This window comes from Alternaria arborescens (genome assembly GCF_004154835.1).
Source record: "Alternaria arborescens strain FERA 675 chromosome Unknown contig_10, whole genome shotgun sequence".
NCBI classification, from domain to species: Eukaryota; Fungi; Ascomycota; class Dothideomycetes; order Pleosporales; family Pleosporaceae; genus Alternaria; species Alternaria arborescens.
Genome location: NW_021167865.1, coordinates 723,057 through 744,333, shown reverse-complemented (window position 1 = coordinate 744,333; position 21,277 = coordinate 723,057). Strand labels below are relative to the sequence as shown.

Here is a 21,277-nt window from a genome sequence, read left to right as displayed (position 1 = left end):
GGTATTTTGAGACCACTCTTCGTATCACACGATCCTCACCCACCACCACAATCTCTCGCCAGGTGGGAGGAAAGTACTTTCCGGGTATCATCCCGTCGCCATCACACTCTCTCACCGACTAATACCGCCTATTACCACTACTGGCGGTATCGAGGTCGTCGATAAGCATGGCCACCAACACCGACCATGCCTTGCTTGAGGCCATTGTTGCCCTTATCTGGGCCTGTCTGCTTGTGCCTGCTCCCGGCAAGAACGGTCTTTTTGCTGATTTTTTCTTCGACAAGGCAGTGCTACTCAACATAGCTGCATCTGCCTCACTATCCTTTTGCCCTGGACTCCTCGAAGCTGCACAAGCCGCTACCCCACCTTCATTAGACTTCTTCCGCAATACGTCTTCTGATGGTGTTGGTCGATGGGGTGTGTACTGCCTTGTGCTGGAAAAGCCTGGTCACATACCTCTGGTTTATATCGGATCAGGCACCAAGGCGAAGACAGGTCTTCGAGCTCGCTGGCAACAGTATGAGCAGCTCAAATACCTCAACCTATGGCCCAGGTGGGTACTCAAAGCTCACCGCGACGGTTACAGGATAGTCCACAAGGGATGGTTGGTGTCGGCTCCCATACCTGTCGCTGTCAACGTCCCTGCTTTTCGTCTGCTTTTCATCGCAATGGAAGCTACATTTGCTTTCCTACTCTGGACTATGAAGTCAAGCACGAAGGACTATCATATGGGGTCTTGCTGCCCATGGCCTCGCCAAAAAGGACTTTTCGGCTATGGCGGTCTATGCAATCACAACCCTCTCACCGAAAGTGTGGTTGGTAACTTCGATCTTACCGCCCAGCAACTCACAGCTCTTGACGTCGCTAATCGTGAGCGCCGTAACGCCCTCTCTGTCGACTACCGTGTGAAGGCTATGGCTACCGACCCAGCACGTCGCCTTGGACTGGAGCGCGAGTATTCCGAGACACATCGAAACAAGCATCGTGAAGCATACAATGCTCGTTTGCGTGCCTTCGCTGCCGCTAATCCAGCTCGGCACAAGGCAAGGCAAGCGCGTTCGCGTGCTAACATCATCGCCTCTGGCAAGCACCGTTGTCACACCTGTCCAAAGAACTGCGCCAGTCCATCCGAACTTCGAACTCACAACCTGAGCAAGAAGCATCTGGATCACTTGGCCGCCACCACATCATCGTCACCGTCTAATACTGTCTAATACCGCCACTGGCGATACCACTGAATTCATGGTCTATCCGCAACTCTCTGGCATGTCTCACCGGTCTCCACTACACGTCGTCTCGGAAACTAGTTTCCGGATCACCCAAATCGAGTGACTCGATTTGCTACGCATAGTACCTGTTATCTGGCTCGACATTTCATGGCTTTCACTTCTACTGTTTCATTATGTTGCTACCATCGCATGTTCTCTATGTCAGCTACCATCGACAGTTACTAACAGTTACACAGGACATTCACTACCGTTGCGGGTGAGTCCAAATCCAAAATCCCCTTTTGATCTTCTCATGCTAACTTATGACAGACAACCAGCAGACTGTTGTATGTATACTCAGCACCGCTTTGGAACCATTCATACTAACCCATGCTAGCAATTCCCCGTCTTCCAGGGTGAGCGTGTCAACTGCGAGGACAACACCTCTCTCGGAGAGTTCACTCTCGCACCCATCCCTCCTATGCGTGCTGGTGAGGCCGTCCTTGAGGTCGTCTTCGAGGTCGACGTCAACGGTATCCTCAAGGTCACCGCTACCGAGAAGACCTCTGGCCGCAGCGCCAACATCACCATCTCCAACGCCGTCGGAAAGCTCTCATCTGCTGACATCGAGAACATGATCAACGACGCGCAGAAGTTCAAGTCCAGCGACGAGGCCTTCTCCAAGAAGTTCGAGTCAAGGCAACAGCTTGAGTCTTACATCTCCCGTGTTGAGGAGATGATCTCCGACCCCACCACATCCATCCGCCTCAAGCGTGGCCAGAAGGAGAAGATCGAGTCTGCTCTCTCCGACGCCATGGCTCAGCTCGAGGTTGAGGATGCCCCCGCTGATGACCTGAAGAAGAAGGAGCTTGCCCTCAAGCGCACTGTCACCAAGGCTTTCTCCACCCGATAAGCGCATCTCACATTAGCGGCGCCACGAGGGCGTGCAGGAAGGAAGGAAGGGCGCACGTGCAGGATACCCAGACTGCGAGCTGCGAACGGAGTTTCATCTATTGCGGCATTTAACGATAGACATGGTGTGTTTGGTTCCTTATCTTTCATGGGTTCCCGGTATTCAGGAACGCGGAAAAGTCTTCTTTGTACTTTCACGACGATGCCTGACGAAACGATCGTAATGGATGTTCTGCAAAAGTATGCCTAGCGGTCAATGTCTCTTATGTACCTCACCAAAGTAGATACATGGAGAGAAAGGAAAGGAAATTGAAATGACTTCACAAAATACATCTCTGCCATGCTTCTTGTTGTGAATGCTACCGCGATGTGTTTGCTTGCGATAGGTGTTGTGATGAGCCATGAATGCCTTCAGGCTATACTACAGTCGATGGATCAAGGATAACATCCGGTCGCTCCTACCAATGTCCTTGTTGGCATGCATGCTAGCGAAAACTTATGAAAGTATGGGGCCCGGTATTCCTGAGTAGTACCGCTCGAGAGCAAAACATGTTCTAAAGGTATTCAGTGGATCTTACATCGTGCTTGGTGAAGAACAAAGTGCAGCGAATACCTCCAGGGTGCCTTATCGTGGATCCGTCAAGCTGAACATTCGGCTTCTCTAGCTGGGATCTTCGCTAGCAATGCCCCGCTGATGTCTACGCTGGTTGAATACTGGGCATGCTTCGGTTCTTGGTCTGATGTATTAGCAGTACTGGTGGTCATCTCATCACTCTAGTAGCCTGATTTGAGGAACGACTTTGTATTCTAACAAGCTATCTCCATAGACCTCGTCCGCCAAGAGAAATATCTAAGACTGAATAATTTTTCGTTGCTCGTTGATATTGGAAACAAAGATGGGAAGGCGAGTACATCCGATGAACGAACAAAAGAGAACGCTGCGGTGCTGTTACAAAACGATACCAATCTCCCCTCAACTGCTGTCAGAAGCATCCTCTTGCCCTGATTCGGCGCGAGGCTCTTTCTTTGACTTTCCTTTGCTCTTCTTCGTGTCTTTCTTAGGTGCCTTGCGCTTCTTGCGACTCTTCTCGGACTCAGTATCACTCGATTCGGTTTCTTTCTCACTGTCAGACAAAGAATCATCTGAGGCAGAGTCTGACAGTCGAGACTTCTTTGCCTTGGACTTGGCTTTCCTCTTCTCTTTTTCCCTCTTGGAGTGCTTGCGCTTGGTGCGTTCACTGTCAGAACTAGCGCTATCTGAGCTACTGTCCTCGCTGCGATCGCGACGTCTGCTTTGTTTACTAGTTCTATGGCCGCGGTCCGTATCATTTTCTAGGCCTTCTCGCTTCGCGATCATTGCAAACATGTCAGCATACTGATCTTCGCCCTCTCTGAAGACCTCGGCGAAGTAGTCATCGAAATGGTTGCTGGTTTCGGCGACTTGCTTGAAATGACTAGCCTTAAGCTTTGGCCGTGTCAAATTGTTATCTGTGTTGTTGCTAAAGTCCCAGTTTGCCAGTGTAAGAGCCGTTTGGAATGCATTTTTGATCTGTCATCCATTCCAACGTCGCGATGTCTTCTTCTCGTTGGCTCTCCAGTGCTTTTTGTAAAACCACTGGATTCCTGCTGCATCGATTTCAACTTCGACATCCCTAGCCTCTTTGATGCGCCTAAGGTTCATTTCCCAAATCTCGGAGGTCTCATCCTTGCCAAACTTTGGATAGTAGAGGCTAACGTGGATACGCGAACGAAACGCTTCGTCGAATGAGCCGACATGATTGGTAGTAAGCATTAGTACTCCAGAGTGATACTCGAAGACTCTAAGGAATACTGTTCACATCGTTAGTGTTGACATCGTTCCTACTGATCATAATCTCCTTACCAGAAACAAGTGCGTTTTGCTTGAGCTGATCTTCTGATCGTCTGGCTAGGAACACGTCGGCTTCATCCAGCAGAAGCACGCATCCCCACTGGGATGCAAGTCTAAAATATTCTTCGAGGCGCTCTTCAACGGTGTTCGTTTCAACCCCAAGATCCCCATATGTAATGGGGAACAATGGCCTTCCAAGATAAAAAGCTGACGGTTCACGAGTAAATATGATGGTATCATTCTTAAAGACAGCCTACTATTTTGCCCCGCCACCATTTTGGCCAACGCCTACAAGTATAACATACAGTAAAGAGGCTATAGCCAGCCCTTTAGACATAGTTGGAAAACAGTGGCGTACAAGGTACTACCTTACTTGGAAGGAGATCCAGGCTTGATGTTTTCGGATCCAGGAGCAGGTCGAATAGCCAGGGTGGCGCTTTGCTGTGTTGCCTGTGCAACCTGTGCTAGTTCCAGCAATCTGTTTCCGCTCCTGACCAAACCACCAAATCGGTATGCCGGATCATCTCGCAACATAGCCCAAACCTCTCTGAACTCAAGGAGACTTGAATCCATGTCAAATACTCCTGCAAACTCGACTTTGAGTTTCAGTAAGTTTGAAGGCATACCATTTGACAGCCACAGCTGCAGCTGTCGGACTGTCGCTGGCGTGATCTTATCTTCTATGTGCGCTGTGATGATCACCCTTGGCTCTTCGTTTTCCTCTCTACCCGTAATAGGGGGAGGAGTTGAAAACTTTCTCAGTTTGCGGAGCACGATCGGGAGGTCGGTGCTATTACTAGGTAAGAATCCAGGCGTAGCGATGAGCCCGTGTTTCTTCTTGTTCCGTACGAGCTCGCTGAAGATAGAAACGGTAGTCCACGGCTGGCCGTTACAGACCTTCAGCTGATTAATGAGAGCCTTTGTGAAACTAACAGCAACTTTGTCGGACGCAATTTTTGTCGCAGAACATGCCGTCAAGAATTCGGTCTCAAAGGACCTGAACGCTTCTCCAGCATGACAGCAGTCGAGAATTTGAAGAACATCGCTCTGGAAACCAGCTAGGGGAGCAGTTCCAACCTTCCAGAAAAACTTGGGACCCTTGTTATCCCAGCTGCCTCTGATTAATCATTAGTATCTTCTCAAAGTAACAATAGGAAAGGACATAACTTACGAAACCTCAAGTTGCTCCTCGCCATAGTGGTTTACGCTGGTACCGTGGCCAGAGTACACAATTATTACCAGATTACCGGCAAAAGAGTGTGTCTTGGATATGTCCATCAGTATCGCGTTCATCTCCAGTGAGACACTCGCATACGACCGGTCCTTTCCGAGTACGGCGTACCTAACCTCATAATGGTAGATGTATCCAAAAACGTTTCCAAGCTCTTTCTCCAGGGCTGGCACGCCAATGATGTCGTTGTTGACGAAGTGGATGAACTGTACTACCACCTTCTTATATCCAGAAGCATCAGGGGCCGCTCGCAAAAGGAAGGCTCGTTCGACGGAATTCACAATATCATCCTGAAAGGTCTTGATCTTAATGTCGTGCTGTTCCTGTGTAGATATGGATCTCAGGTTGGAAGGCATGACGAGTTCGGAAAGTTTTGGGATAGGCAGATCATGAATATGGAAAGTTAAGAGAAACTTTTTGGGAATTGACGAAAAGGCTGGGGAATAGGAGTGTTGAGAAATATAACCCTGGTTACGTTCGTTAAATATTCGTGTGAACCATGGGAACTGGGGACTTTGATTTTGGACTGCACCCTCGCTTCACGTCGAAAAACATTGCATCGCCTCTCATGACCGTCTTTGCGAGAACACCCTTTCTCGGACTCTCTTTCTCAATATTTCTTTGGTGAAAATCATGTTGGCATCACCGTTTTCGAATGCGTTGATTAATGTCTCGAACCCTATTGTAATTTCTCCTAACGAGTACCGAAACACGGCATCGCGCATTCCATGACTGGAAAGCAAGATACGAAATACCACACAAGAACGAGTCACAATATGCTCATGTGCGATGTTAGCGTCGGGATGCGATACCTAGGACCAAAATCTTGTCAAGAGGACATCCATGATATCCGTCCCCCATAATTACCTATCAAAAGAGCTCGATCGGCTCCGACACTTAGAAGACTTTGTAACGAAGCTGAACGAAGCTGCCTTATTCTGCTCGACTACAAAGAAGTTGTGATTCAGTCCAACATTCGGAAGAACCTTCGTTGCGCATACTAACTACCCAAACCTGCGCAAGACCGCATCATCGCCATGATATGACACCAGAAAGTCTTATCGTGGCTAGGAAATACCAAGTCTCCAGTCCTCTTCTTGAACGGACATTGTAACTCACCGAGAGCCATGGCTCAAAGTCCAACATCATTCTTGTGCGCCAAGTTGGCTTCCGCCATACAGTCTAGCAGCGAAGTGTCGAAAGAGCCGTCTTTGCATCCGCCTGTGGAGACTATCGCGATTTCTTTCTGTTGTGCTGAACACCTCGATCGCAAAGATCCTCATCAAGGCGCACAAGGCATTATTAGAAGTCTTATAGCCCAACTCTTGGTTTACTATAACAAATTCGACAGCCGTCTCATCAAACAGCTCCTCAAGTCCGATCTAGATCATCTCAAACCCTTGTGTGCCACCCTGAAAATTATGATCAACGAACTTCCTGAGGAAGTTGCACTGACCTGCATCATTAATGCTATCACGATACATGAGGACAGTAAGGCACGCTGCAAGAAAGTAGATTCTGTTCTCGACACTCTGATTGAGATTGCAGAATCAGACGATGAACTGAAATGTGCCTTCAAACTCTTGGTCACGTCGCCAAGGGTGTCCAGAAGGTATAGCGCGAGAACTGGCGGTAAGGCATGTGCGACTGTGCTCATGATGCCGGAAAAGGTGGCTTCTCAAGGAGCTTTTACGAAGACAAAGTGGGGCGATAATATGCAAGCTGGTCAAAATGGGTACACTGGTTGAAGACGATCAGTCGACGCATAGGTAAACAAACATTAGAATTTCAGGGGAAGAGAACGGTGACCCATGGTAGGACAAAGCTTCAACCCAACGGTCCGCGAATTGCATTCGTTATTGCGCCTTGACCGTGCTTCCTAAATTATGCCTTAACGATATCCTTGGAGCGGTTTTCCAAGCACTGTTGCACTGCCGGCTGTTACAATCCACCCTCACGAGCGAAAGGTAACATCGTCTTGTGATCTTCCATCGTGTTTAACTGAACGTGTCTGTGTCCTAATGCGAATGTTTAGGCATATCCTCGGCATGATAGTTTTCTGGAGAGGACATTACTGTATCTATTTTGAGCAATGCGCCGGTCCAGGCCGTCACCAATCATAGCTCGAAAGTGGATCGCGCGTTACCCCTTTCGGCCACTTGACATGAGCTTCGGGTAAATACCGTGGCAATCAACGTCATTTCCACCCAAACCCTTCCAGAAGGTCATGGGTGGGGGGCGCGCCACAGCCGGTGCTGGCCGTTTCGGGGTCACAAAACTGGGGATACGATATTTAGCCTCGTGTTCCGACTGGATGAAGTCATAGCGTTGCACTTTGGTCGTTGGCGCCGAGTGTGGGCACTGTCCAGCCTCACTGAGGACAAGCTTTGATCATGAAATGATGTAGGACAAGGTGAGCAAATACGAGAAAAGATTTGGGTATATGAGAGATGGAATGCTGCTCTCTCTCTAGGCTTCCATCCTAACATCAACTCCTCAACTCTACACTAATACTTCATCACTACAACTACTACTTCCACACTCCAACAACACCACCTTCAAATCATCAACATGAAGTTCACCGCCGCCGTCGCTGCTGCCTCCATGGCCGCCATCTCCTCCGCCCTTCCCCAGGCCTCTTCTCCCTTCCCTCGCCCTGAAGCCGGCGACGTTTTCCGTCTGATGTCTCTGCGCTCCGCCACTCCCATCCAGTACGGCAACGTCCAGGCCAAGGATGGCGGCCTCGTCATTAACTCGCCCGACGAGAACAACAAGACTTGCATCATCAATGGCGACCGCGACAACACCACCAGCGGCATCAACTACGCCTCATTCTCGCTCGACCAGGAGGACGGCAGCGTCTACATCTACACCTTCAACCCCCCTCTCCAGCTATACGTCGACCGCAGCGGTATGGGCCAGGGCAATGTCCGCTACTCCACTGGTGTTCAGCCCATCGGCAAGAACCAAGAGCGCGGCCCCTTCAAGATCAACGACGACGGTGACCTCGTCTTCGCTGCTGGTGGTCTTACCGGCGACGTCGGCTTCCAGGCTTGCCCCGGCGCTGTTGGCGGAGGCTGGAATATCTGGCTCTCTGGTGTCGACAAGCCTGCTGGTTCTGAGGGATGCACTCCCTTCACCATGAAGGCGCTCAAGGAAGACGAGCCCAAGAAGTGCCTCTACTCTTCTGCTCCTGCTTAGATGCTGAGCCTACAGAGATTTTTGGAGTGTACATAATGATGGTCTCGAAGACGGGACTTGTTTTCTAATGTGTATATATCATGGCATTTGAGCGTCTGCATAGCCTTTTGTTTATCATTTGCTAGAACTGATAATGACAATATTTATCTTTACATTGCGTTCCTTCTTGCTGAACCTACTGATCTGTAACCAGTGTAAGGGGCTACCTAGGTAGAGTTGCCCGACTTACACTGAATTGTTTCGCAACTTCGCGGTTCAAGAAAGCTGTGCCGCCTTCACGCGACTCAATGGCTTTACTTGCAGCCTCAATGGGGTCTATATTGGTGTAGTCATGTCGCGTAGAAGTTGTGAGGATGCATGTGTTCTGATGGTGGGGTCGTGAACCGGCTCGTTGGGCAGGCACTCTACTAAGCCCATCTTTTACCTTCCCTCGTCTGTCCGCCATGCCCAATCTTAAGATCAACCACCATCACCTGCTACCTGGAATATTTCCCTCGAACCTTTCAAGAGCGATGAGGACACGTTCTTTGCAGGTTTACCCATGTTTAAACTCGCGAGGTCGCTCTTCCGAAGGCAACCATGGCCCCAACTCAAATTTCCGACATCTGGTTTCGAAGTCGTCAGCGACGCGGTAACGTTTGAAGAAGAGCAGCTTGAGGAGTTCCACAGGGGTGTCTACTGTCCTGTCAATATAGGAGACGTTTTCGCGTCGAAGTACCAAGTAGTAGGTAAACTTGATTTTGGTGTTATGTCAACTGTTTGGCTGGCCTGTGATCTATAGCAAGTTCACGTTCGGCAATTACGCTATGTATACTAACAGCAAACCAGTCACCATGCCTACACGAGCTTAAAAGTGTCCACAAGAGAGGGAATGGATGAGGATGAGTACAACATGTACAGTATCTTAAGCAAAGGCAACGCTTCGCATCCAGGATGCAATCACGTCCGGACAGCCCTCGATTTGTTTACTATTCCCCGACAAGGTGGCGATCATAGATGTCTTGTCCAGAAACCAATATGAGATAGTTTCAAGAATCTCTTGAATAGAAACCCCGCGCATCGCTTCACGGACGAGCTGCTAAGAGCTGGGTTGTCGCAAGTGTTTCTCGCACTTGATTACCTTCACACAGAAGCCAAGATCATACATACAGGTGCGGCCTAACACGGGCCTTTCTGTAATTCTGTTGACAAGAATTTAGACATTAAAGCCGATGACATCTTCATAGAGATCGAGGATCAGGACATCTTGGAAGCCTTTGTTAACGCAGAAATGACGTCTCCCTCACCTCGAAAAGTCGTAGACGGCAAGCCAATTTACGCGACACGCCAGTTTGGATTACCGAAAGAGTATGGTTGTGTTGTCCTGGGAGATTTCGGCTCTGCAGTCCGTGGTGACAAGCCTCAGATCCATGACGCGCAATCAGATGTCTACCGATGTCCAGAGGTTATGTTGAAGACTGAATGGGGTTATCCAGCTGATATCTGGAACGTTGGGGCGATGGTATGTACCATCTCAAGCCTAGGGCAAAGTCAGACGTTGACCGAGGTGCACAGATATGGGACCTATATGAGGATAAACACCTCTTCTACGGCATCGATCCAACCGAAAAGCAATACCTGACCAGAGCTCATCTGGCGGAATTAGTCGCGATACTCGGTCCACCGCCGATAGATATGCCAGAAAGAGGAGCGCGGAGTAAAGAATTCTTCGATGGTGAAGGTGAGAATGCGCTCCCAAGGTACAGTGTAAAGCTAACCGAAGTTCTATCAGGGAATTGGATAGCCGAGATAAAAATGCCGCAAGGCTTGACGTTAGAGACGTCAGAAGAGAATCTACATGGAGAGAAGAAAGAGGAGTTCTTGCGATTTGTGAGGTGCATGTTGCAATGGAGGCCTGAAGATCGGTTGACTGCGAAGGAGTTGCTTAAGCATCCTTGGGTGAGAGGAAACCTGTGATTCAGGTTTGAACAGATATTGAATAACTGGGAGAATGATCAGCGTAAAAGAACTTACTTTAAGGTTCAATTATATGTAGTGATTGGTGCATGATCATGACTCAGAGAACGACCGATAAGAGACCAATCCGATACCATGAAAGCGTCTTTACGCCTTTAGTCGTGAGGATGCTGATAGCTGACTGTCTACTACTCAGCGCTATTCGAGCAACTGACATCTCCATTCTTCCCACCATACCATTCTTCTCTCGATACGGAGTCTACTTCATGAAACAAGTATCTTCACCAAGCTGAGCGAATTCTGAAGCCACAGGCATTCGCTTCGAGGTGATCGTTACCTGTCTGAATATGTACGAACATTAGTTGGCAGTCCGTCTCCTACATCAGACCATATACAGTCATGATGCTATAGCGATTGACCGGCCCGTATCTAGGAATCGAATTGGCGATCCGTGGTGCCAGGAGCAAGTGCTAGAGATACTGCGCATCAAGTCGTCTTCGCTATCTGGATAGCCTTTAGTCCATTTGTAACCCCCCCAGCGGCGCCTCTGCTTTACGCAACAACGGTGGAGTCAGCGGTCGAGATCAAGGTCCCTTCGTTCTGCATTGCCTCCACAGCGTAAGAGCCGCAAGGACTACAGCAGGTACACCGACACCGATTCCAATTTTTGCCTCAGTCGACAGTCCCTCTTCTGGCTTATCTGCTGACGGTGCGTTCGTCGCCGTCGCTGTTTGCGAGGGCAAATTTGTTGTTGATGTGCCGGTAGATGTGAGAACTCGTGTTTGCAACGATGTTGGGATTGGACTGCTGTATGGTACATCTGTTGATGACGTCGTCGTGTCCGGAAGCGGCCCTGACTCTGACGATTGTAAGATCTCCGTCCCATCCTCGTTCAGATATATCCCAGAATAGCTGTTACAACACGCAGCATTAGAATCGCCGCAACAGAAACTGCCGTCATTACAGCGTGTGACATGGGTGTATCCTGACTGACGACCTAGCATTCACCGTCAGTGACTCGCGGCAAACCCTTCGGAAAATAAGACGTACCGCAAACGTCCCACAACGGACTGCATCCGCTACCCTCCTCGTCCCAGTTTTGACTCGTACATCCGATGACGAAGTACTGCCCTGTCCAGTAGTTGCTATAACAGGCGCCTTGGATGCAGACGTCGTCCGCATAGCCATCGGTTCGATTGAGGTAACAGCACATGTTCGATCCGGGACAAGGCTGTGGGCTAGTGTCTTCGGCTCCATCTCCTGTGTAGCAACTACTGTGGTCGGCAGATGCGCGAGCTAGCAGGAGGGCGAAAATGATGAAGGGGGGGAGTGGTGGGGTGTGTTGCTGTGTCATGTTATCAGGAAAATAGAGTAGAAAGAATCAGCCAGACGAAAAAGTGCGTTGTCAGGCGTGGTGCCTACAGAAAAGTCAACAGTCATATAAACAACACGAAGAATCATTCTACTGATACTTTGCGCGTGTACATGTACATAATATCTCGTACACTGCGCCTCATCAGTTTGTGAGAAGCTTCTCGACATCTGTGCGCATGAATTTCCCTCTACAGCCGACAGCACTGCTAAGTTGAGGCTGAGTTGTGTCACGTCGAACTGATGTGGCTGGTCGACGTGTGGTAATGTGGTGGCTTGCGGCGGGCTGAGGACACGCGGGTTTTTGGCTCCCACTTTCCATCGCGCGCGTAGCTGTTGACTGTCATCAACCTTCTTCTACCGCATCAACAGTCGCTATTCACCTCAACCCATCTCTTTTGGTGCAAAGCATGATGCAGCAATTGCTCAAAGTCGCATCATCTGTCTTGAGAGATGAGGGAAAGTACCATGGCGGCCGCCCCCGTCGGTAAAGCGGGGAAGCTAAGTACACGGGGGATCACACAGCCACCACGCCAGGTCTACACGTTATCAACGACAAAACGATAACCTGAATCTCTCTCAATGTATGCGCGAGCATGGTCGCACTGAACTCAAGCTTCCAAGGTCGTGAAGCTTCGTCAACTAGAACTATCACAATACCTCGTTTTCTCAAGAGTGGGAATGATTTGAAGGCCCCCCTATCGTTTTTGTCATCTACCCCGCCCACAAAGCCATAGAGGACTAACTCGCCCTGCTTCCACACCACAAGGAAACGGCAAGCGCATCCTTTTACTCTTGCACATCCGAGGCTTTTCATCTTGCTGCATTAACTATTTGCGCACGCGCTCAGCATGATTGATGGTGCAATGCGTGAGTACTGCTACAACTAAAGACTGCTATAGCTTCTCCTCGGTTGAAGAAATCACGTCACCACCAGGATCGATGATGCGCATCACGTCGAGGCGCGGGGAGCAGATAGCTCAGACTAACATCCGATTTCGCACGTTCTCACAAAATAGAAGTCCATATATAATGCAGAAATACAGCCGCTGCCTATTGAATGGGCTGAACTATCCCTCGAAACCACGCCTTCGCGCAACAGAAGCACACTGAAACGGACGCTCACGGACTAGCTTGTCTACTTCGACGTTGGCGCGTGTTTACTGAATCAATATCTCCATTACTTGATACCATTCAAAAGCAACTATGGCTACCGCAGCTACTGCCACTGTGACGCCTCCAGCGCTCGGCCCTGTCTTCAGCGCTACACCTGCAGCCCAGCCACCACAAGGCCAGCCAGACATATCCTATCACCCCGACTGGGAAAAGTACCAAGTCCGTGTAGCCCGTCGCACTCAGATAGATAACCTCCCAAAAACCCTTCCGGATGGATTCCCCAAGGAGCTAAAGGGCGACCTAGTTTGGGAAGGAGAGTCTCTTGCCCAAGAATACGATTGGACCTACGTCTTCTCGGCCGACCAACTAGCGGAAATAGACAATGCAGTTACTCACTTCAAATGTAAGCTCCCTGCCTCGCTGATCCCTCCTTTTTGGGGAGTATGCTTTTGTTACAACTGGCTGACGACTGGACCGAATAGCCCTCAAGCTCGGCTTTGGCTACATAGCGCAAGAGACGTTTCCTCTTCCTAATCTGCATGCAGAGCTGCGCCGTCTCTCCCACGAGCTACATTTTGGCCACGGCTTCTTTGTTCTTCGTGGTCTGGATGTCGATAAATATACACGCGAGGAGAATATCATTATCTACACTGGTATATCCTCGCATATTGCTTCTATCCGGGGCCGTCAGGACGCTTATCTAGACGACAAGCGTGCGGATGTCGTTATAGGACATATCAAGGATGTCAGATCTGGAGTTGGGGAGGGCGAGAACAAGAGTCAGCTCAAGATTGGTACTCCAGCGTACACGTCGGACAAGCAGGTCTTCCATACTGACTCGGGCGATATCGTCTCTCTCTTCGCACTCTCAACGGCGGCAGAAGGAGGCGCTAGCCGTCTTGCCAGTACGTGGCGTGTTTACAATCATCTGGCTGCAACAAGACCCGACCTTATCCATACGTTGAGCCAAGACTGGGAAGCAGAGATGTATGTTACTCCAAGTCTAGAATAAGCACAGTAAAGTTCAGAAGTCACTAATACGTTCTCGCCAGCTTCACCAAGACCGTAGATGACAAAGAAAGATTCGAGAAGCGGCCTCTGCTCTATTACCAGCCTGCCAGCGTAGATGACAAGACGCCAGAACGGATCCTTCTTCAGTATGCTCGGCGCTATTATGTTGGTTTTGGGCAGCTTCCGCGCGGCAACCATCTGCCACCGATTACCGAAGCCCAGGCAGAGGCACTCGATGCCTTGCATTTCTTAGGCGAGCGTTTCAGTGTATCGACCAACTTCGAAAAGGGCGATATACAGTACGTCAACAACGTTGCCGTATTCCATGCGCGTGACGGCTTCACTGATGAGGGCGACAAGAAGTGAGTTCTCCAGAATATCAGAAAACTACCGAGTACAAACAAGATTAGACAACTGACTATATTGGGGATGGTAGGAGACATCTACTACGACTGTGGCTGCGTGACCCTGAGAATGCATGGGAGACTCCGGTTCCGCTTGCTTCGAGATGGGACCGTGTATATGAAGGTGTGACACCCGAGCTGCAGGCTTTCCCGCTCGAACCGCACACTCGCAGCGAAAGCACCCCAAGCGCAAAGTGAGCGACTGGTCTTCTAGCCCGTGTTCGGACTGATCTATAGCGGGAACGTTGGTCTTGACGCCACCAGGTTACGCTGATTCACGGGTATCATGCATGACCATCAAAGGGTGATATCACAGCAGTCATCGCAAGTACTTAATTAAGTATCAGCTGTCGAAATACGATACTCGCAATTCCATGTGATCAGACCTTCTAGATAAAAAAGCATAAATTCAAACACAAAGTGTAGTTTAGAAGTAGGCTCTTCCAGCATAATCTCATGAGACGATCTATTTGTGGGTTGAGAATGACGGAACTACACTCCATCTTTTCCACGGGCTCGAGGTAGGTAACGTGATTACAATTGATCTCCCTCTACCAGGTTTGGTAAAAGCTAGAGTTTGGCTTCACGAATCATCTAAGTCTACAGCAAGTTAGTCATCCTACTTGCCAGAGCAAGCCACGTGATACCAACATGCGCTCCTATTACGGATATTATGTGGAGCTCTGGCGTGCCAGAACAGCTAGTTAGCGTCAATGATGCAAGCGCATCGATATATCGCGAAACACCCCACCAACGCTTCATCTCAAGACCATTGCGCCAGTGCGCGCCGATAAGACGTGAACAAGGCTTGATGTGCGATTCTCGGAGAGCAAGGGAGTACAATGCAGGTTGTCAGAGCAGAAAGAGTTGCGGGCTTTGATAGTCTACGAGCCTTGGCTGCATCGCCCACCACTCCATCATGAGCGCTTACATGACGTGCTTCTAGGCATGTTCCACTTCTGGAAGGTGAGAGACTGTTCATGGCATGGATACTGCTTGTCACTCCCGTAATTGGCATTGCGATGGCGATTGTGCCATTACATAGGCTGGTCACGACGTGCGCATGGACAAAATGACAGGGCTGAGGAGGATTTTACCCTCCACTGTTGTCGTCCTTGAGATTCCTACTATGCTGTATCAATCTTGTTCCCACAGCACGTCATTTCAGACAATCCGCGATGCGATATATGTAACGTCCCTCGCATTCTTGTTCATACTACAGGATACACCATTGGGATCGAAGATAGTTGGCCACCTTGTATCACCCGAGCCGTATCGTCCTCCAGACCGAATCGCCAGACGATCCACACTATGGGCTTTCTCTCCAAGATCGGACCGCAGACCACCACAAGCCAGGTGGCATCCGAAAGCGACAACTCGGATAGCGAACTCTCCGTTATCCATGACGGCAACTTGGCCTACGTCCATCAGACGGCTGGAAATGGCGCCTCTGGCTATCAGGAAGCTGTAGGAGCGCCTGTAGAGAAGCATTCCCCACTGGGCTACCACGTCAACTGGCTTACAGTCATCTTCCTCAACGTCAACCATATGGTCGGCACTGGCATCTTCTCCACGCCAGCTACGATTCTTCGGCTGACAGGCTCCGTGGGTTTGGCTCTGATCTACTGGGTTATCGGGTTTATTCTAGCCGCTGCTGGCCTCGGTGTATATCTGGAGTTCATCAGCTTCTTCCCCAACCGAAGCGGTTCTGAGGTCGTGTGGCTCGAACAGAGCTTTCCAAGACCTAAGCACTTCTTTCCAATAACATTTGCGGTTCAATCCGTCCTCCTGTCTTTCAGTAGCAGCAACGCTATCGTATTGTCCAATTATCTATGGCGGATCGCTGGGCGCGCGCCGGACCCATGGGAGCTCAAGGGTGTAGCTATCGTCGCGTACACGTTCGCCGTTATCTGCGTGGTCGCACACAACAGGTATTCCTTATGGGCGATAAATGGAATCGGAGCTTTGAAGATACTACTACTTGTGTTCATCTCGATCTCAGGCTTTGTCATCCTCGGCGGCCATGCGCCTCGCGTGGAAAACCCCGGCATCAACTTCAGGAACGGCAACGGCATGAGCGGAACGACTTCCAGCGGATACAATCTCTCACAAGCCATGGTGAATATCAGCTTCGCCTTCTCCGGGTGGCAAAATGCCTTCAGCATGGCCAACGAGATCAAGAGTCCTCTGCCTACCCTCAAGAAGAACGCTACCGCGTCGCTACTGATCGTCTTTACACTCTACTTTCTCTGCAACATCGCCTATTTCGCCACTGTTCCCAAGGATGTATTTATCGATTCGAGCGAGCTGGCAGCAGCTGTATTCTTTCGTACCGCTTTTGGATCGGCTGCCGAGTCAGCTCTCAACTTCTGTGTCTTGCTCAGTTCTTTTGGCAACCTGCTCGCCGTCTTAGTCGGTCAGTCACGACAGATTCGCGAGATTGCTCGCCAAGGTGTGCTTCCGTGGACGGAGTTCTGGGTATCGACGAAGCCTTTCGGTACACCACTCGGACCTTATCTCCTGAAATGGGTTTTCACCATCATTATGATTGTGGCACCTCCAGCAGGCGACGCATTTCAGTTTGTCGTCTCGTTGAAGTCATATCCAGATGCCATATTTCACGTGGCTTTAGGCGCCGGCCTCATTTTCCTCCGTCGGCGTCGCGACCGGTCTGGTACTCCTCGATCAGACTTCAGGGCTTGGTGGGTCATCGTCATCCTATATTTACTCTCACAGATCTATCTGCTCGTCATGCCGTGGATTCCCCCGGTGGGTGGCATCTATGCTGGCACTGTTAGCTTTTTCTATGCCACTTACATGATTGTGGGTATCGCGGTGATCGGTATCTGCGGTGCTTATTACTACGTCTGGATGAACGTCCTTCCGCGTTGGGGAAACTATACCATCAGGTCGCAGGTGGTCAATGTGGACGACAATGGTGCCAACACGCATCGGCTGCTGCGTGTACCTAATGCCGAGGTGGCTGATTGGGATGCCAACCATGACGAGCTTGGTAGGGCGATACATTAAGGGCGGACTGGTAGATTTGCAATTCTTTGTCAGGTTTTCGTGCCTCGGGCACTCGCACGATCATTTCTCCGGTGTAAAAAGTGACGGTTCATGAATAAAAGTGATGGTCATCACATCTGTATGATTACTGAGGGCAACCTAACATAGTTCCCCCACCATCATCCTGGTCAATGCTTCCACCTCCCGTCCCGGACACCCAGCACAAACCTCATCGTGATCGCAAAACTCGCTCCCAGCAACCACATCCAGACGTGTTTTGGCAGGCAGGTCAAACGTTCCTGTCGGTGCGCAATCCCAAAAAGACCAGCTGGTTGATGCAGTATATCCCTGCAGCCTGCAGCGGAGATGTAAGATGTGTTTTAGGAGTAGAGTGCTTGATACACTAATGCACAAATACCCTTCATGCAAGCTCAGGACTCCGACATTCGTAACGTTCGCGCTCGAGTAGGAAGACCGTAATGATTGTAGGATTCGAGAGATCCTGGGGCGGTATGTAGCTAGATGTTTCAAGTTGCTGTTTCAACATATGCTGCAGCCTGAAGGATCCCGAGGTCTCGTTTGGGGTTTCTGGCCTCAACAAGCAGGGTAGCGATGCACACATGGCCGTCACACCCTCTATGGCGCGAATTGTCGAATATATCGTCGCAACTCACGCACTGGTGGCAAAAATGCAGAACGTAACCTATAGCCTTTGCAACCTAAGAATTTCACACCGAAGTCACCAGTTTCCATTGCCTTTTCCGCTCCAGTAGTCATGGCTCCGAACACAACAGCCGAAGCCAATTCAACAGATTCCGAATCTGTTGCTAGGACAGGAGATAAGAGGAAAAGAGATGGAACGTCAGATTCTCAGTCGCCACCGGTACCGAAGAAAAAGAATGGAACAGAGTCAATAGTCAGTGTTCCAGAGAAACAAACAGACTGCCAAAAAGCTCTCAACAACACCAAGGTCCTCAAAGAGTTCCGCATTACATTCCACTCACAGAAGTTCTCCCCCCAGCGTCCGGGAAATGTTCCTGAGGAACATCAGACAAAGTTCAAGCACATTAAGCAATTGGGCGAGATCAGTTACGATTCGTATGCAGTACAACCTCGACCTGATACTGCCAACAAACCATGGGAGCTTGAGAACAAGTTGCGGGCTAGACGGGTGAGCGAGAAAGCAATCCAAGCGAAAAGTGACTATCAGAACGAGGATGGATGGCGAATGGCTGGGGGGCTTGAGAGCCTCGTATTTAAACGCTTTGAAATCGAAGTCGCATGGTATGATACGATCCGAGGTCGATCTGATCCAAGTTTCCTATGCTGACAACCGCTAGTCAGGAGTGCCGCAAACGTCTGTGGCAATCCTTCGTCGAGGTCAACCCGGAAGAAGGCAATAGTCGAACGAAGAACCTGGTAGAGCGTCAACAGCGTCGTACAATATGCGAATGTGAGCCATTGTCAAAGCAGCATAACACGTGAGTCGAAGACTCTACCAAAGCAACGAATCACAACTAATCACATTTTTAGTTTGAGTACAGGGCTGACCGACATATTCACTACACGTATCGGCGAGCGAAGCATCATACAGGACGATCCCGAAAACCACAGTAAAATAGAGATGCGGCCTGATCGAATCTATGGACTGAGAACTACAGATGCCATTAAGAAGATTTTGAAGCAACCACATACTCGCCACTTGAATGAAGTCTCAGAGCTTAACGATGACCTACGAGGCAAATTGACTATCAGCTGCAATCCAGATAGTGGTGGAGAAGCTTCAATATATCCTTTCTTGGCGATGGAGGCTAAAAGCCTCAAAGGCAGAGGCAATTTCCTGGACATTGAGGTACAGACGGCAGCACCTATAAGAAATCATTTATACCTACAGCTCAAGCTCCAAGAAGATGAGTTCAACAAGATGCCGACACCAGGAGGTCCGTTGTCTTGGTTTTTTGCGTATGTTGGTGAGACGTGGAGAGTGTATGGGTGTTACGTCACAAAGTCTAGCCCAGGCAATCTGATCTGTTATGTGAGTGGATATGCGGTTTTTCTGGTGCGTTGGTTAACAGAGTAGCAGGATATTGTTCGCCTTTGGCAAGGAGATATCACTAGCTACGACGAAGCACTTCAACTGATTCTAATCATGGACTACATCGTTGATTGGGCGCGTGACATCTTCCGGCCCAGTATCATGAGACAACTCATGTCCGTCGTAGACAGGGGTGAACATTCGTCTTACACAATTGTCGATCAATCTGATATCCTTTCGATACGCGATTATGCAAACTCTCGATATGGTGGCAGGCCTGTCCCTACCATTGCCGGAGCTGGAACACTCGAGACGCCTGCGGAATCGGAATTTGATGCAATAAACTCCACGATCGACTCTTCTTTCGAGCCACTCTTAGCGACTACAGGAAAACATGTGGATATCAGGGTCTGGGGAGGCGCTAAATATCAGTCACGAGTTCGAGGGCTTTTTATCACCGAAGATGACACTGCTGCTATGAAACATCTTATACACACGGACTACAAAAGATTGGAAACCATTAGCTCGGATCGCTGTTGGTTTCTCTTGTCAAGTGTCCAAGACATCAAAATCATCGAAGAGGCTTGGACTGGGACTCAAGAGATCAAGGATGTGCAAAAGCTTCGGCAGCAAAAGATCTTGATCTCTCTCTATGTGCAGTACCGCAAAGATCTTAATGGCGCGCCTATACGTGAATTGACGTATCTTGCTCTTACTGAAGCAGCTGCCCGCGAGACATTATATCCTTTTGGATATATGCTAGAGGAAATTGAGCTGGTTGCTCCAGCTGAAGAACTTGCAATCAAACTGAGAGAAGCCTGGCATTCGAGCAACAAGAACTACTACAAGCGTTACGCCAGCGGCAAAAGTAGCGTACTTTGTGTCACCGCATCTGACTACGACAAATCGGTAGACCGTGTCGTCCTTGGCTTCTACAGCGACCGCGAGATGACGAATCACGCTAGAAGACTGGATTTATTCTTCAAGACCGCTTGTGAGGATCGGAAAGGAGAGCTTTACAAGGTCTATGCGCCATGCTCTCGGTACACAAAAGTCGTCCATTCGCTTACCGTTGAGCCTCATTGCGCCCTCAACCCTGACCAAGATTGCGTTTTCATCAACACAGACGCCATGCGATCCGGAATTTGCGTCTACGTCAATAATGCAGCATCTCAAAAGATCAGCCATAGGTTGGTTATCCGATATCTTCTGCAAATGGTAGTCATCCTTTGGAACAGCACATGGCTGGATTCGAAGTCCGCCTTTTATACGAATGATGAGTCGCGTATCGACAGTAAGATACTACTATGGATCGTGTCAGATCCCCAATGGGGTTTGTATCTTACAATGAAACCTCCTCTGAACATGCCTGATATGTACAAAGTTCATATGTACAAAGTCCACAAACATCTGGCGTGGTACCGCAGAGTATTACTCAGACACAAGTGTGGGACGGGTATGGTCGGATCCGAACACGGGCGCAGTACTGTTGAATCCGAATTCTACAAAGAAGGGCACGAAAACATTCAACGCTACATTCAGCGCGCTTGCAAGAATTGCGACTACAAGCATTATTCTGATCCAGCTGCGTCAGGTCCTACATTTTGCTTCCGCGACGAAGACTTCATACCAAAAGAAGGACTCCAGAATCCTCCCAGTTCCGAGTTATATGGTGATTGAACAGTTGTAGCCTGACGTTTCCAACAAACTTCAATTATCAAAACTTGGGTATGCTAAGTGTGTTCTTGATTTATCATTCCAGTGTGTATGCTAGACTGTGACATCCTCCATTTTCTGCAAGTCACGATCAGCATATGCGCTTGCGATGTCCAATATTAGTTTCTGCTAGATGAAGTTTGATCGTAGGATCTGGAACGATCAAGTCCATCATATGTAGTCGTCCCCGCTCATCATTCACAGATGGAAGGGAATATTCTTGTTGAGAGAGAGTTC

At 49.4% G+C, this 21,277-nt stretch overlaps 9 protein-coding genes across 9 annotated transcripts; 7 read left to right on the top strand and 2 right to left on the bottom strand.

Moving 5' to 3' along the window:
* Positions 1–167: 167 nt before the first annotated feature.
* AA0111_g5329 (hypothetical protein) lies at positions 168–2,121 on the top strand (the record flags this gene model as incomplete). The annotated part of the gene is made up of 4 exons (XM_028651427.1): positions 168–955; positions 1,466–1,485; positions 1,539–1,555; positions 1,606–2,121. 4 exons carry the CDS (start codon positions 168–170, stop codon positions 2,119–2,121), a joined length of 1,341 nt encoding a protein of 446 aa, XP_028507116.1.
* A 972-nt stretch (positions 2,122–3,093) lies between these two features.
* On the bottom strand, positions 3,094–5,577 carry AA0111_g5328 (hypothetical protein; the record flags this gene model as incomplete). The annotated part of the gene is made up of 5 exons (XM_028651426.1): positions 3,094–3,608; positions 3,687–3,950; positions 4,003–4,181; positions 4,364–5,107; positions 5,162–5,577. The coding sequence occupies 5 exons, from the start codon at positions 5,575–5,577 to the stop codon at positions 3,094–3,096; spliced, it is 2,118 nt and encodes a 705-aa protein (XP_028507115.1).
* A 771-nt stretch (positions 5,578–6,348) lies between these two features.
* AA0111_g5327 (hypothetical protein) lies at positions 6,349–6,969 on the top strand (the record flags this gene model as incomplete). The annotated part of the gene is made up of 1 exon (XM_028651425.1): positions 6,349–6,969. One exon carries the CDS (start codon positions 6,349–6,351, stop codon positions 6,967–6,969), a length of 621 nt encoding a protein of 206 aa, XP_028507111.1.
* Positions 6,970–7,792: 823 nt separating this feature from the next.
* Positions 7,793–8,422, top strand: AA0111_g5326 (hypothetical protein; the record flags this gene model as incomplete). The annotated part of the gene is made up of 1 exon (XM_028651424.1): positions 7,793–8,422. One exon carries the CDS (start codon positions 7,793–7,795, stop codon positions 8,420–8,422), a length of 630 nt encoding a protein of 209 aa, XP_028507110.1.
* Positions 8,423–9,692: 1,270 nt separating this feature from the next.
* Positions 9,693–10,378, top strand: AA0111_g5325 (hypothetical protein; the record flags this gene model as incomplete). The annotated part of the gene is made up of 2 exons (XM_028651423.1): positions 9,693–9,923; positions 9,977–10,378. The coding sequence occupies 2 exons, from the start codon at positions 9,693–9,695 to the stop codon at positions 10,376–10,378; spliced, it is 633 nt and encodes a 210-aa protein (XP_028507109.1).
* Positions 10,379–10,962: 584 nt separating this feature from the next.
* Positions 10,963–11,732, bottom strand: AA0111_g5324 (hypothetical protein; the record flags this gene model as incomplete). The annotated part of the gene is made up of 2 exons (XM_028651422.1): positions 10,963–11,375; positions 11,429–11,732. The coding sequence occupies 2 exons, from the start codon at positions 11,730–11,732 to the stop codon at positions 10,963–10,965; spliced, it is 717 nt and encodes a 238-aa protein (XP_028507108.1).
* Positions 11,733–12,955: 1,223 nt separating this feature from the next.
* Positions 12,956–14,242, top strand: AA0111_g5323 (hypothetical protein; the record flags this gene model as incomplete). Its single annotated transcript, XM_028651421.1, has 3 exons — positions 12,956–13,268; positions 13,348–13,852; positions 13,918–14,242. The coding sequence occupies 3 exons, from the start codon at positions 12,956–12,958 to the stop codon at positions 14,240–14,242; spliced, it is 1,143 nt and encodes a 380-aa protein (XP_028507114.1).
* A 1,349-nt stretch (positions 14,243–15,591) lies between these two features.
* On the top strand, positions 15,592–17,310 carry AA0111_g5322 (hypothetical protein; the record flags this gene model as incomplete). Its single annotated transcript, XM_028651420.1, has 1 exon — positions 15,592–17,310. One exon carries the CDS (start codon positions 15,592–15,594, stop codon positions 17,308–17,310), a length of 1,719 nt encoding a protein of 572 aa, XP_028507113.1.
* Positions 17,311–18,064: 754 nt separating this feature from the next.
* AA0111_g5321 (hypothetical protein) lies at positions 18,065–21,004 on the top strand (the record flags this gene model as incomplete). The annotated part of the gene is made up of 4 exons (XM_028651419.1): positions 18,065–18,573; positions 18,630–18,770; positions 18,823–19,324; positions 19,373–21,004. The coding sequence occupies 4 exons, from the start codon at positions 18,065–18,067 to the stop codon at positions 21,002–21,004; spliced, it is 2,784 nt and encodes a 927-aa protein (XP_028507356.1).
* Between the last annotated feature and the right edge of the window lie 273 nt (positions 21,005–21,277).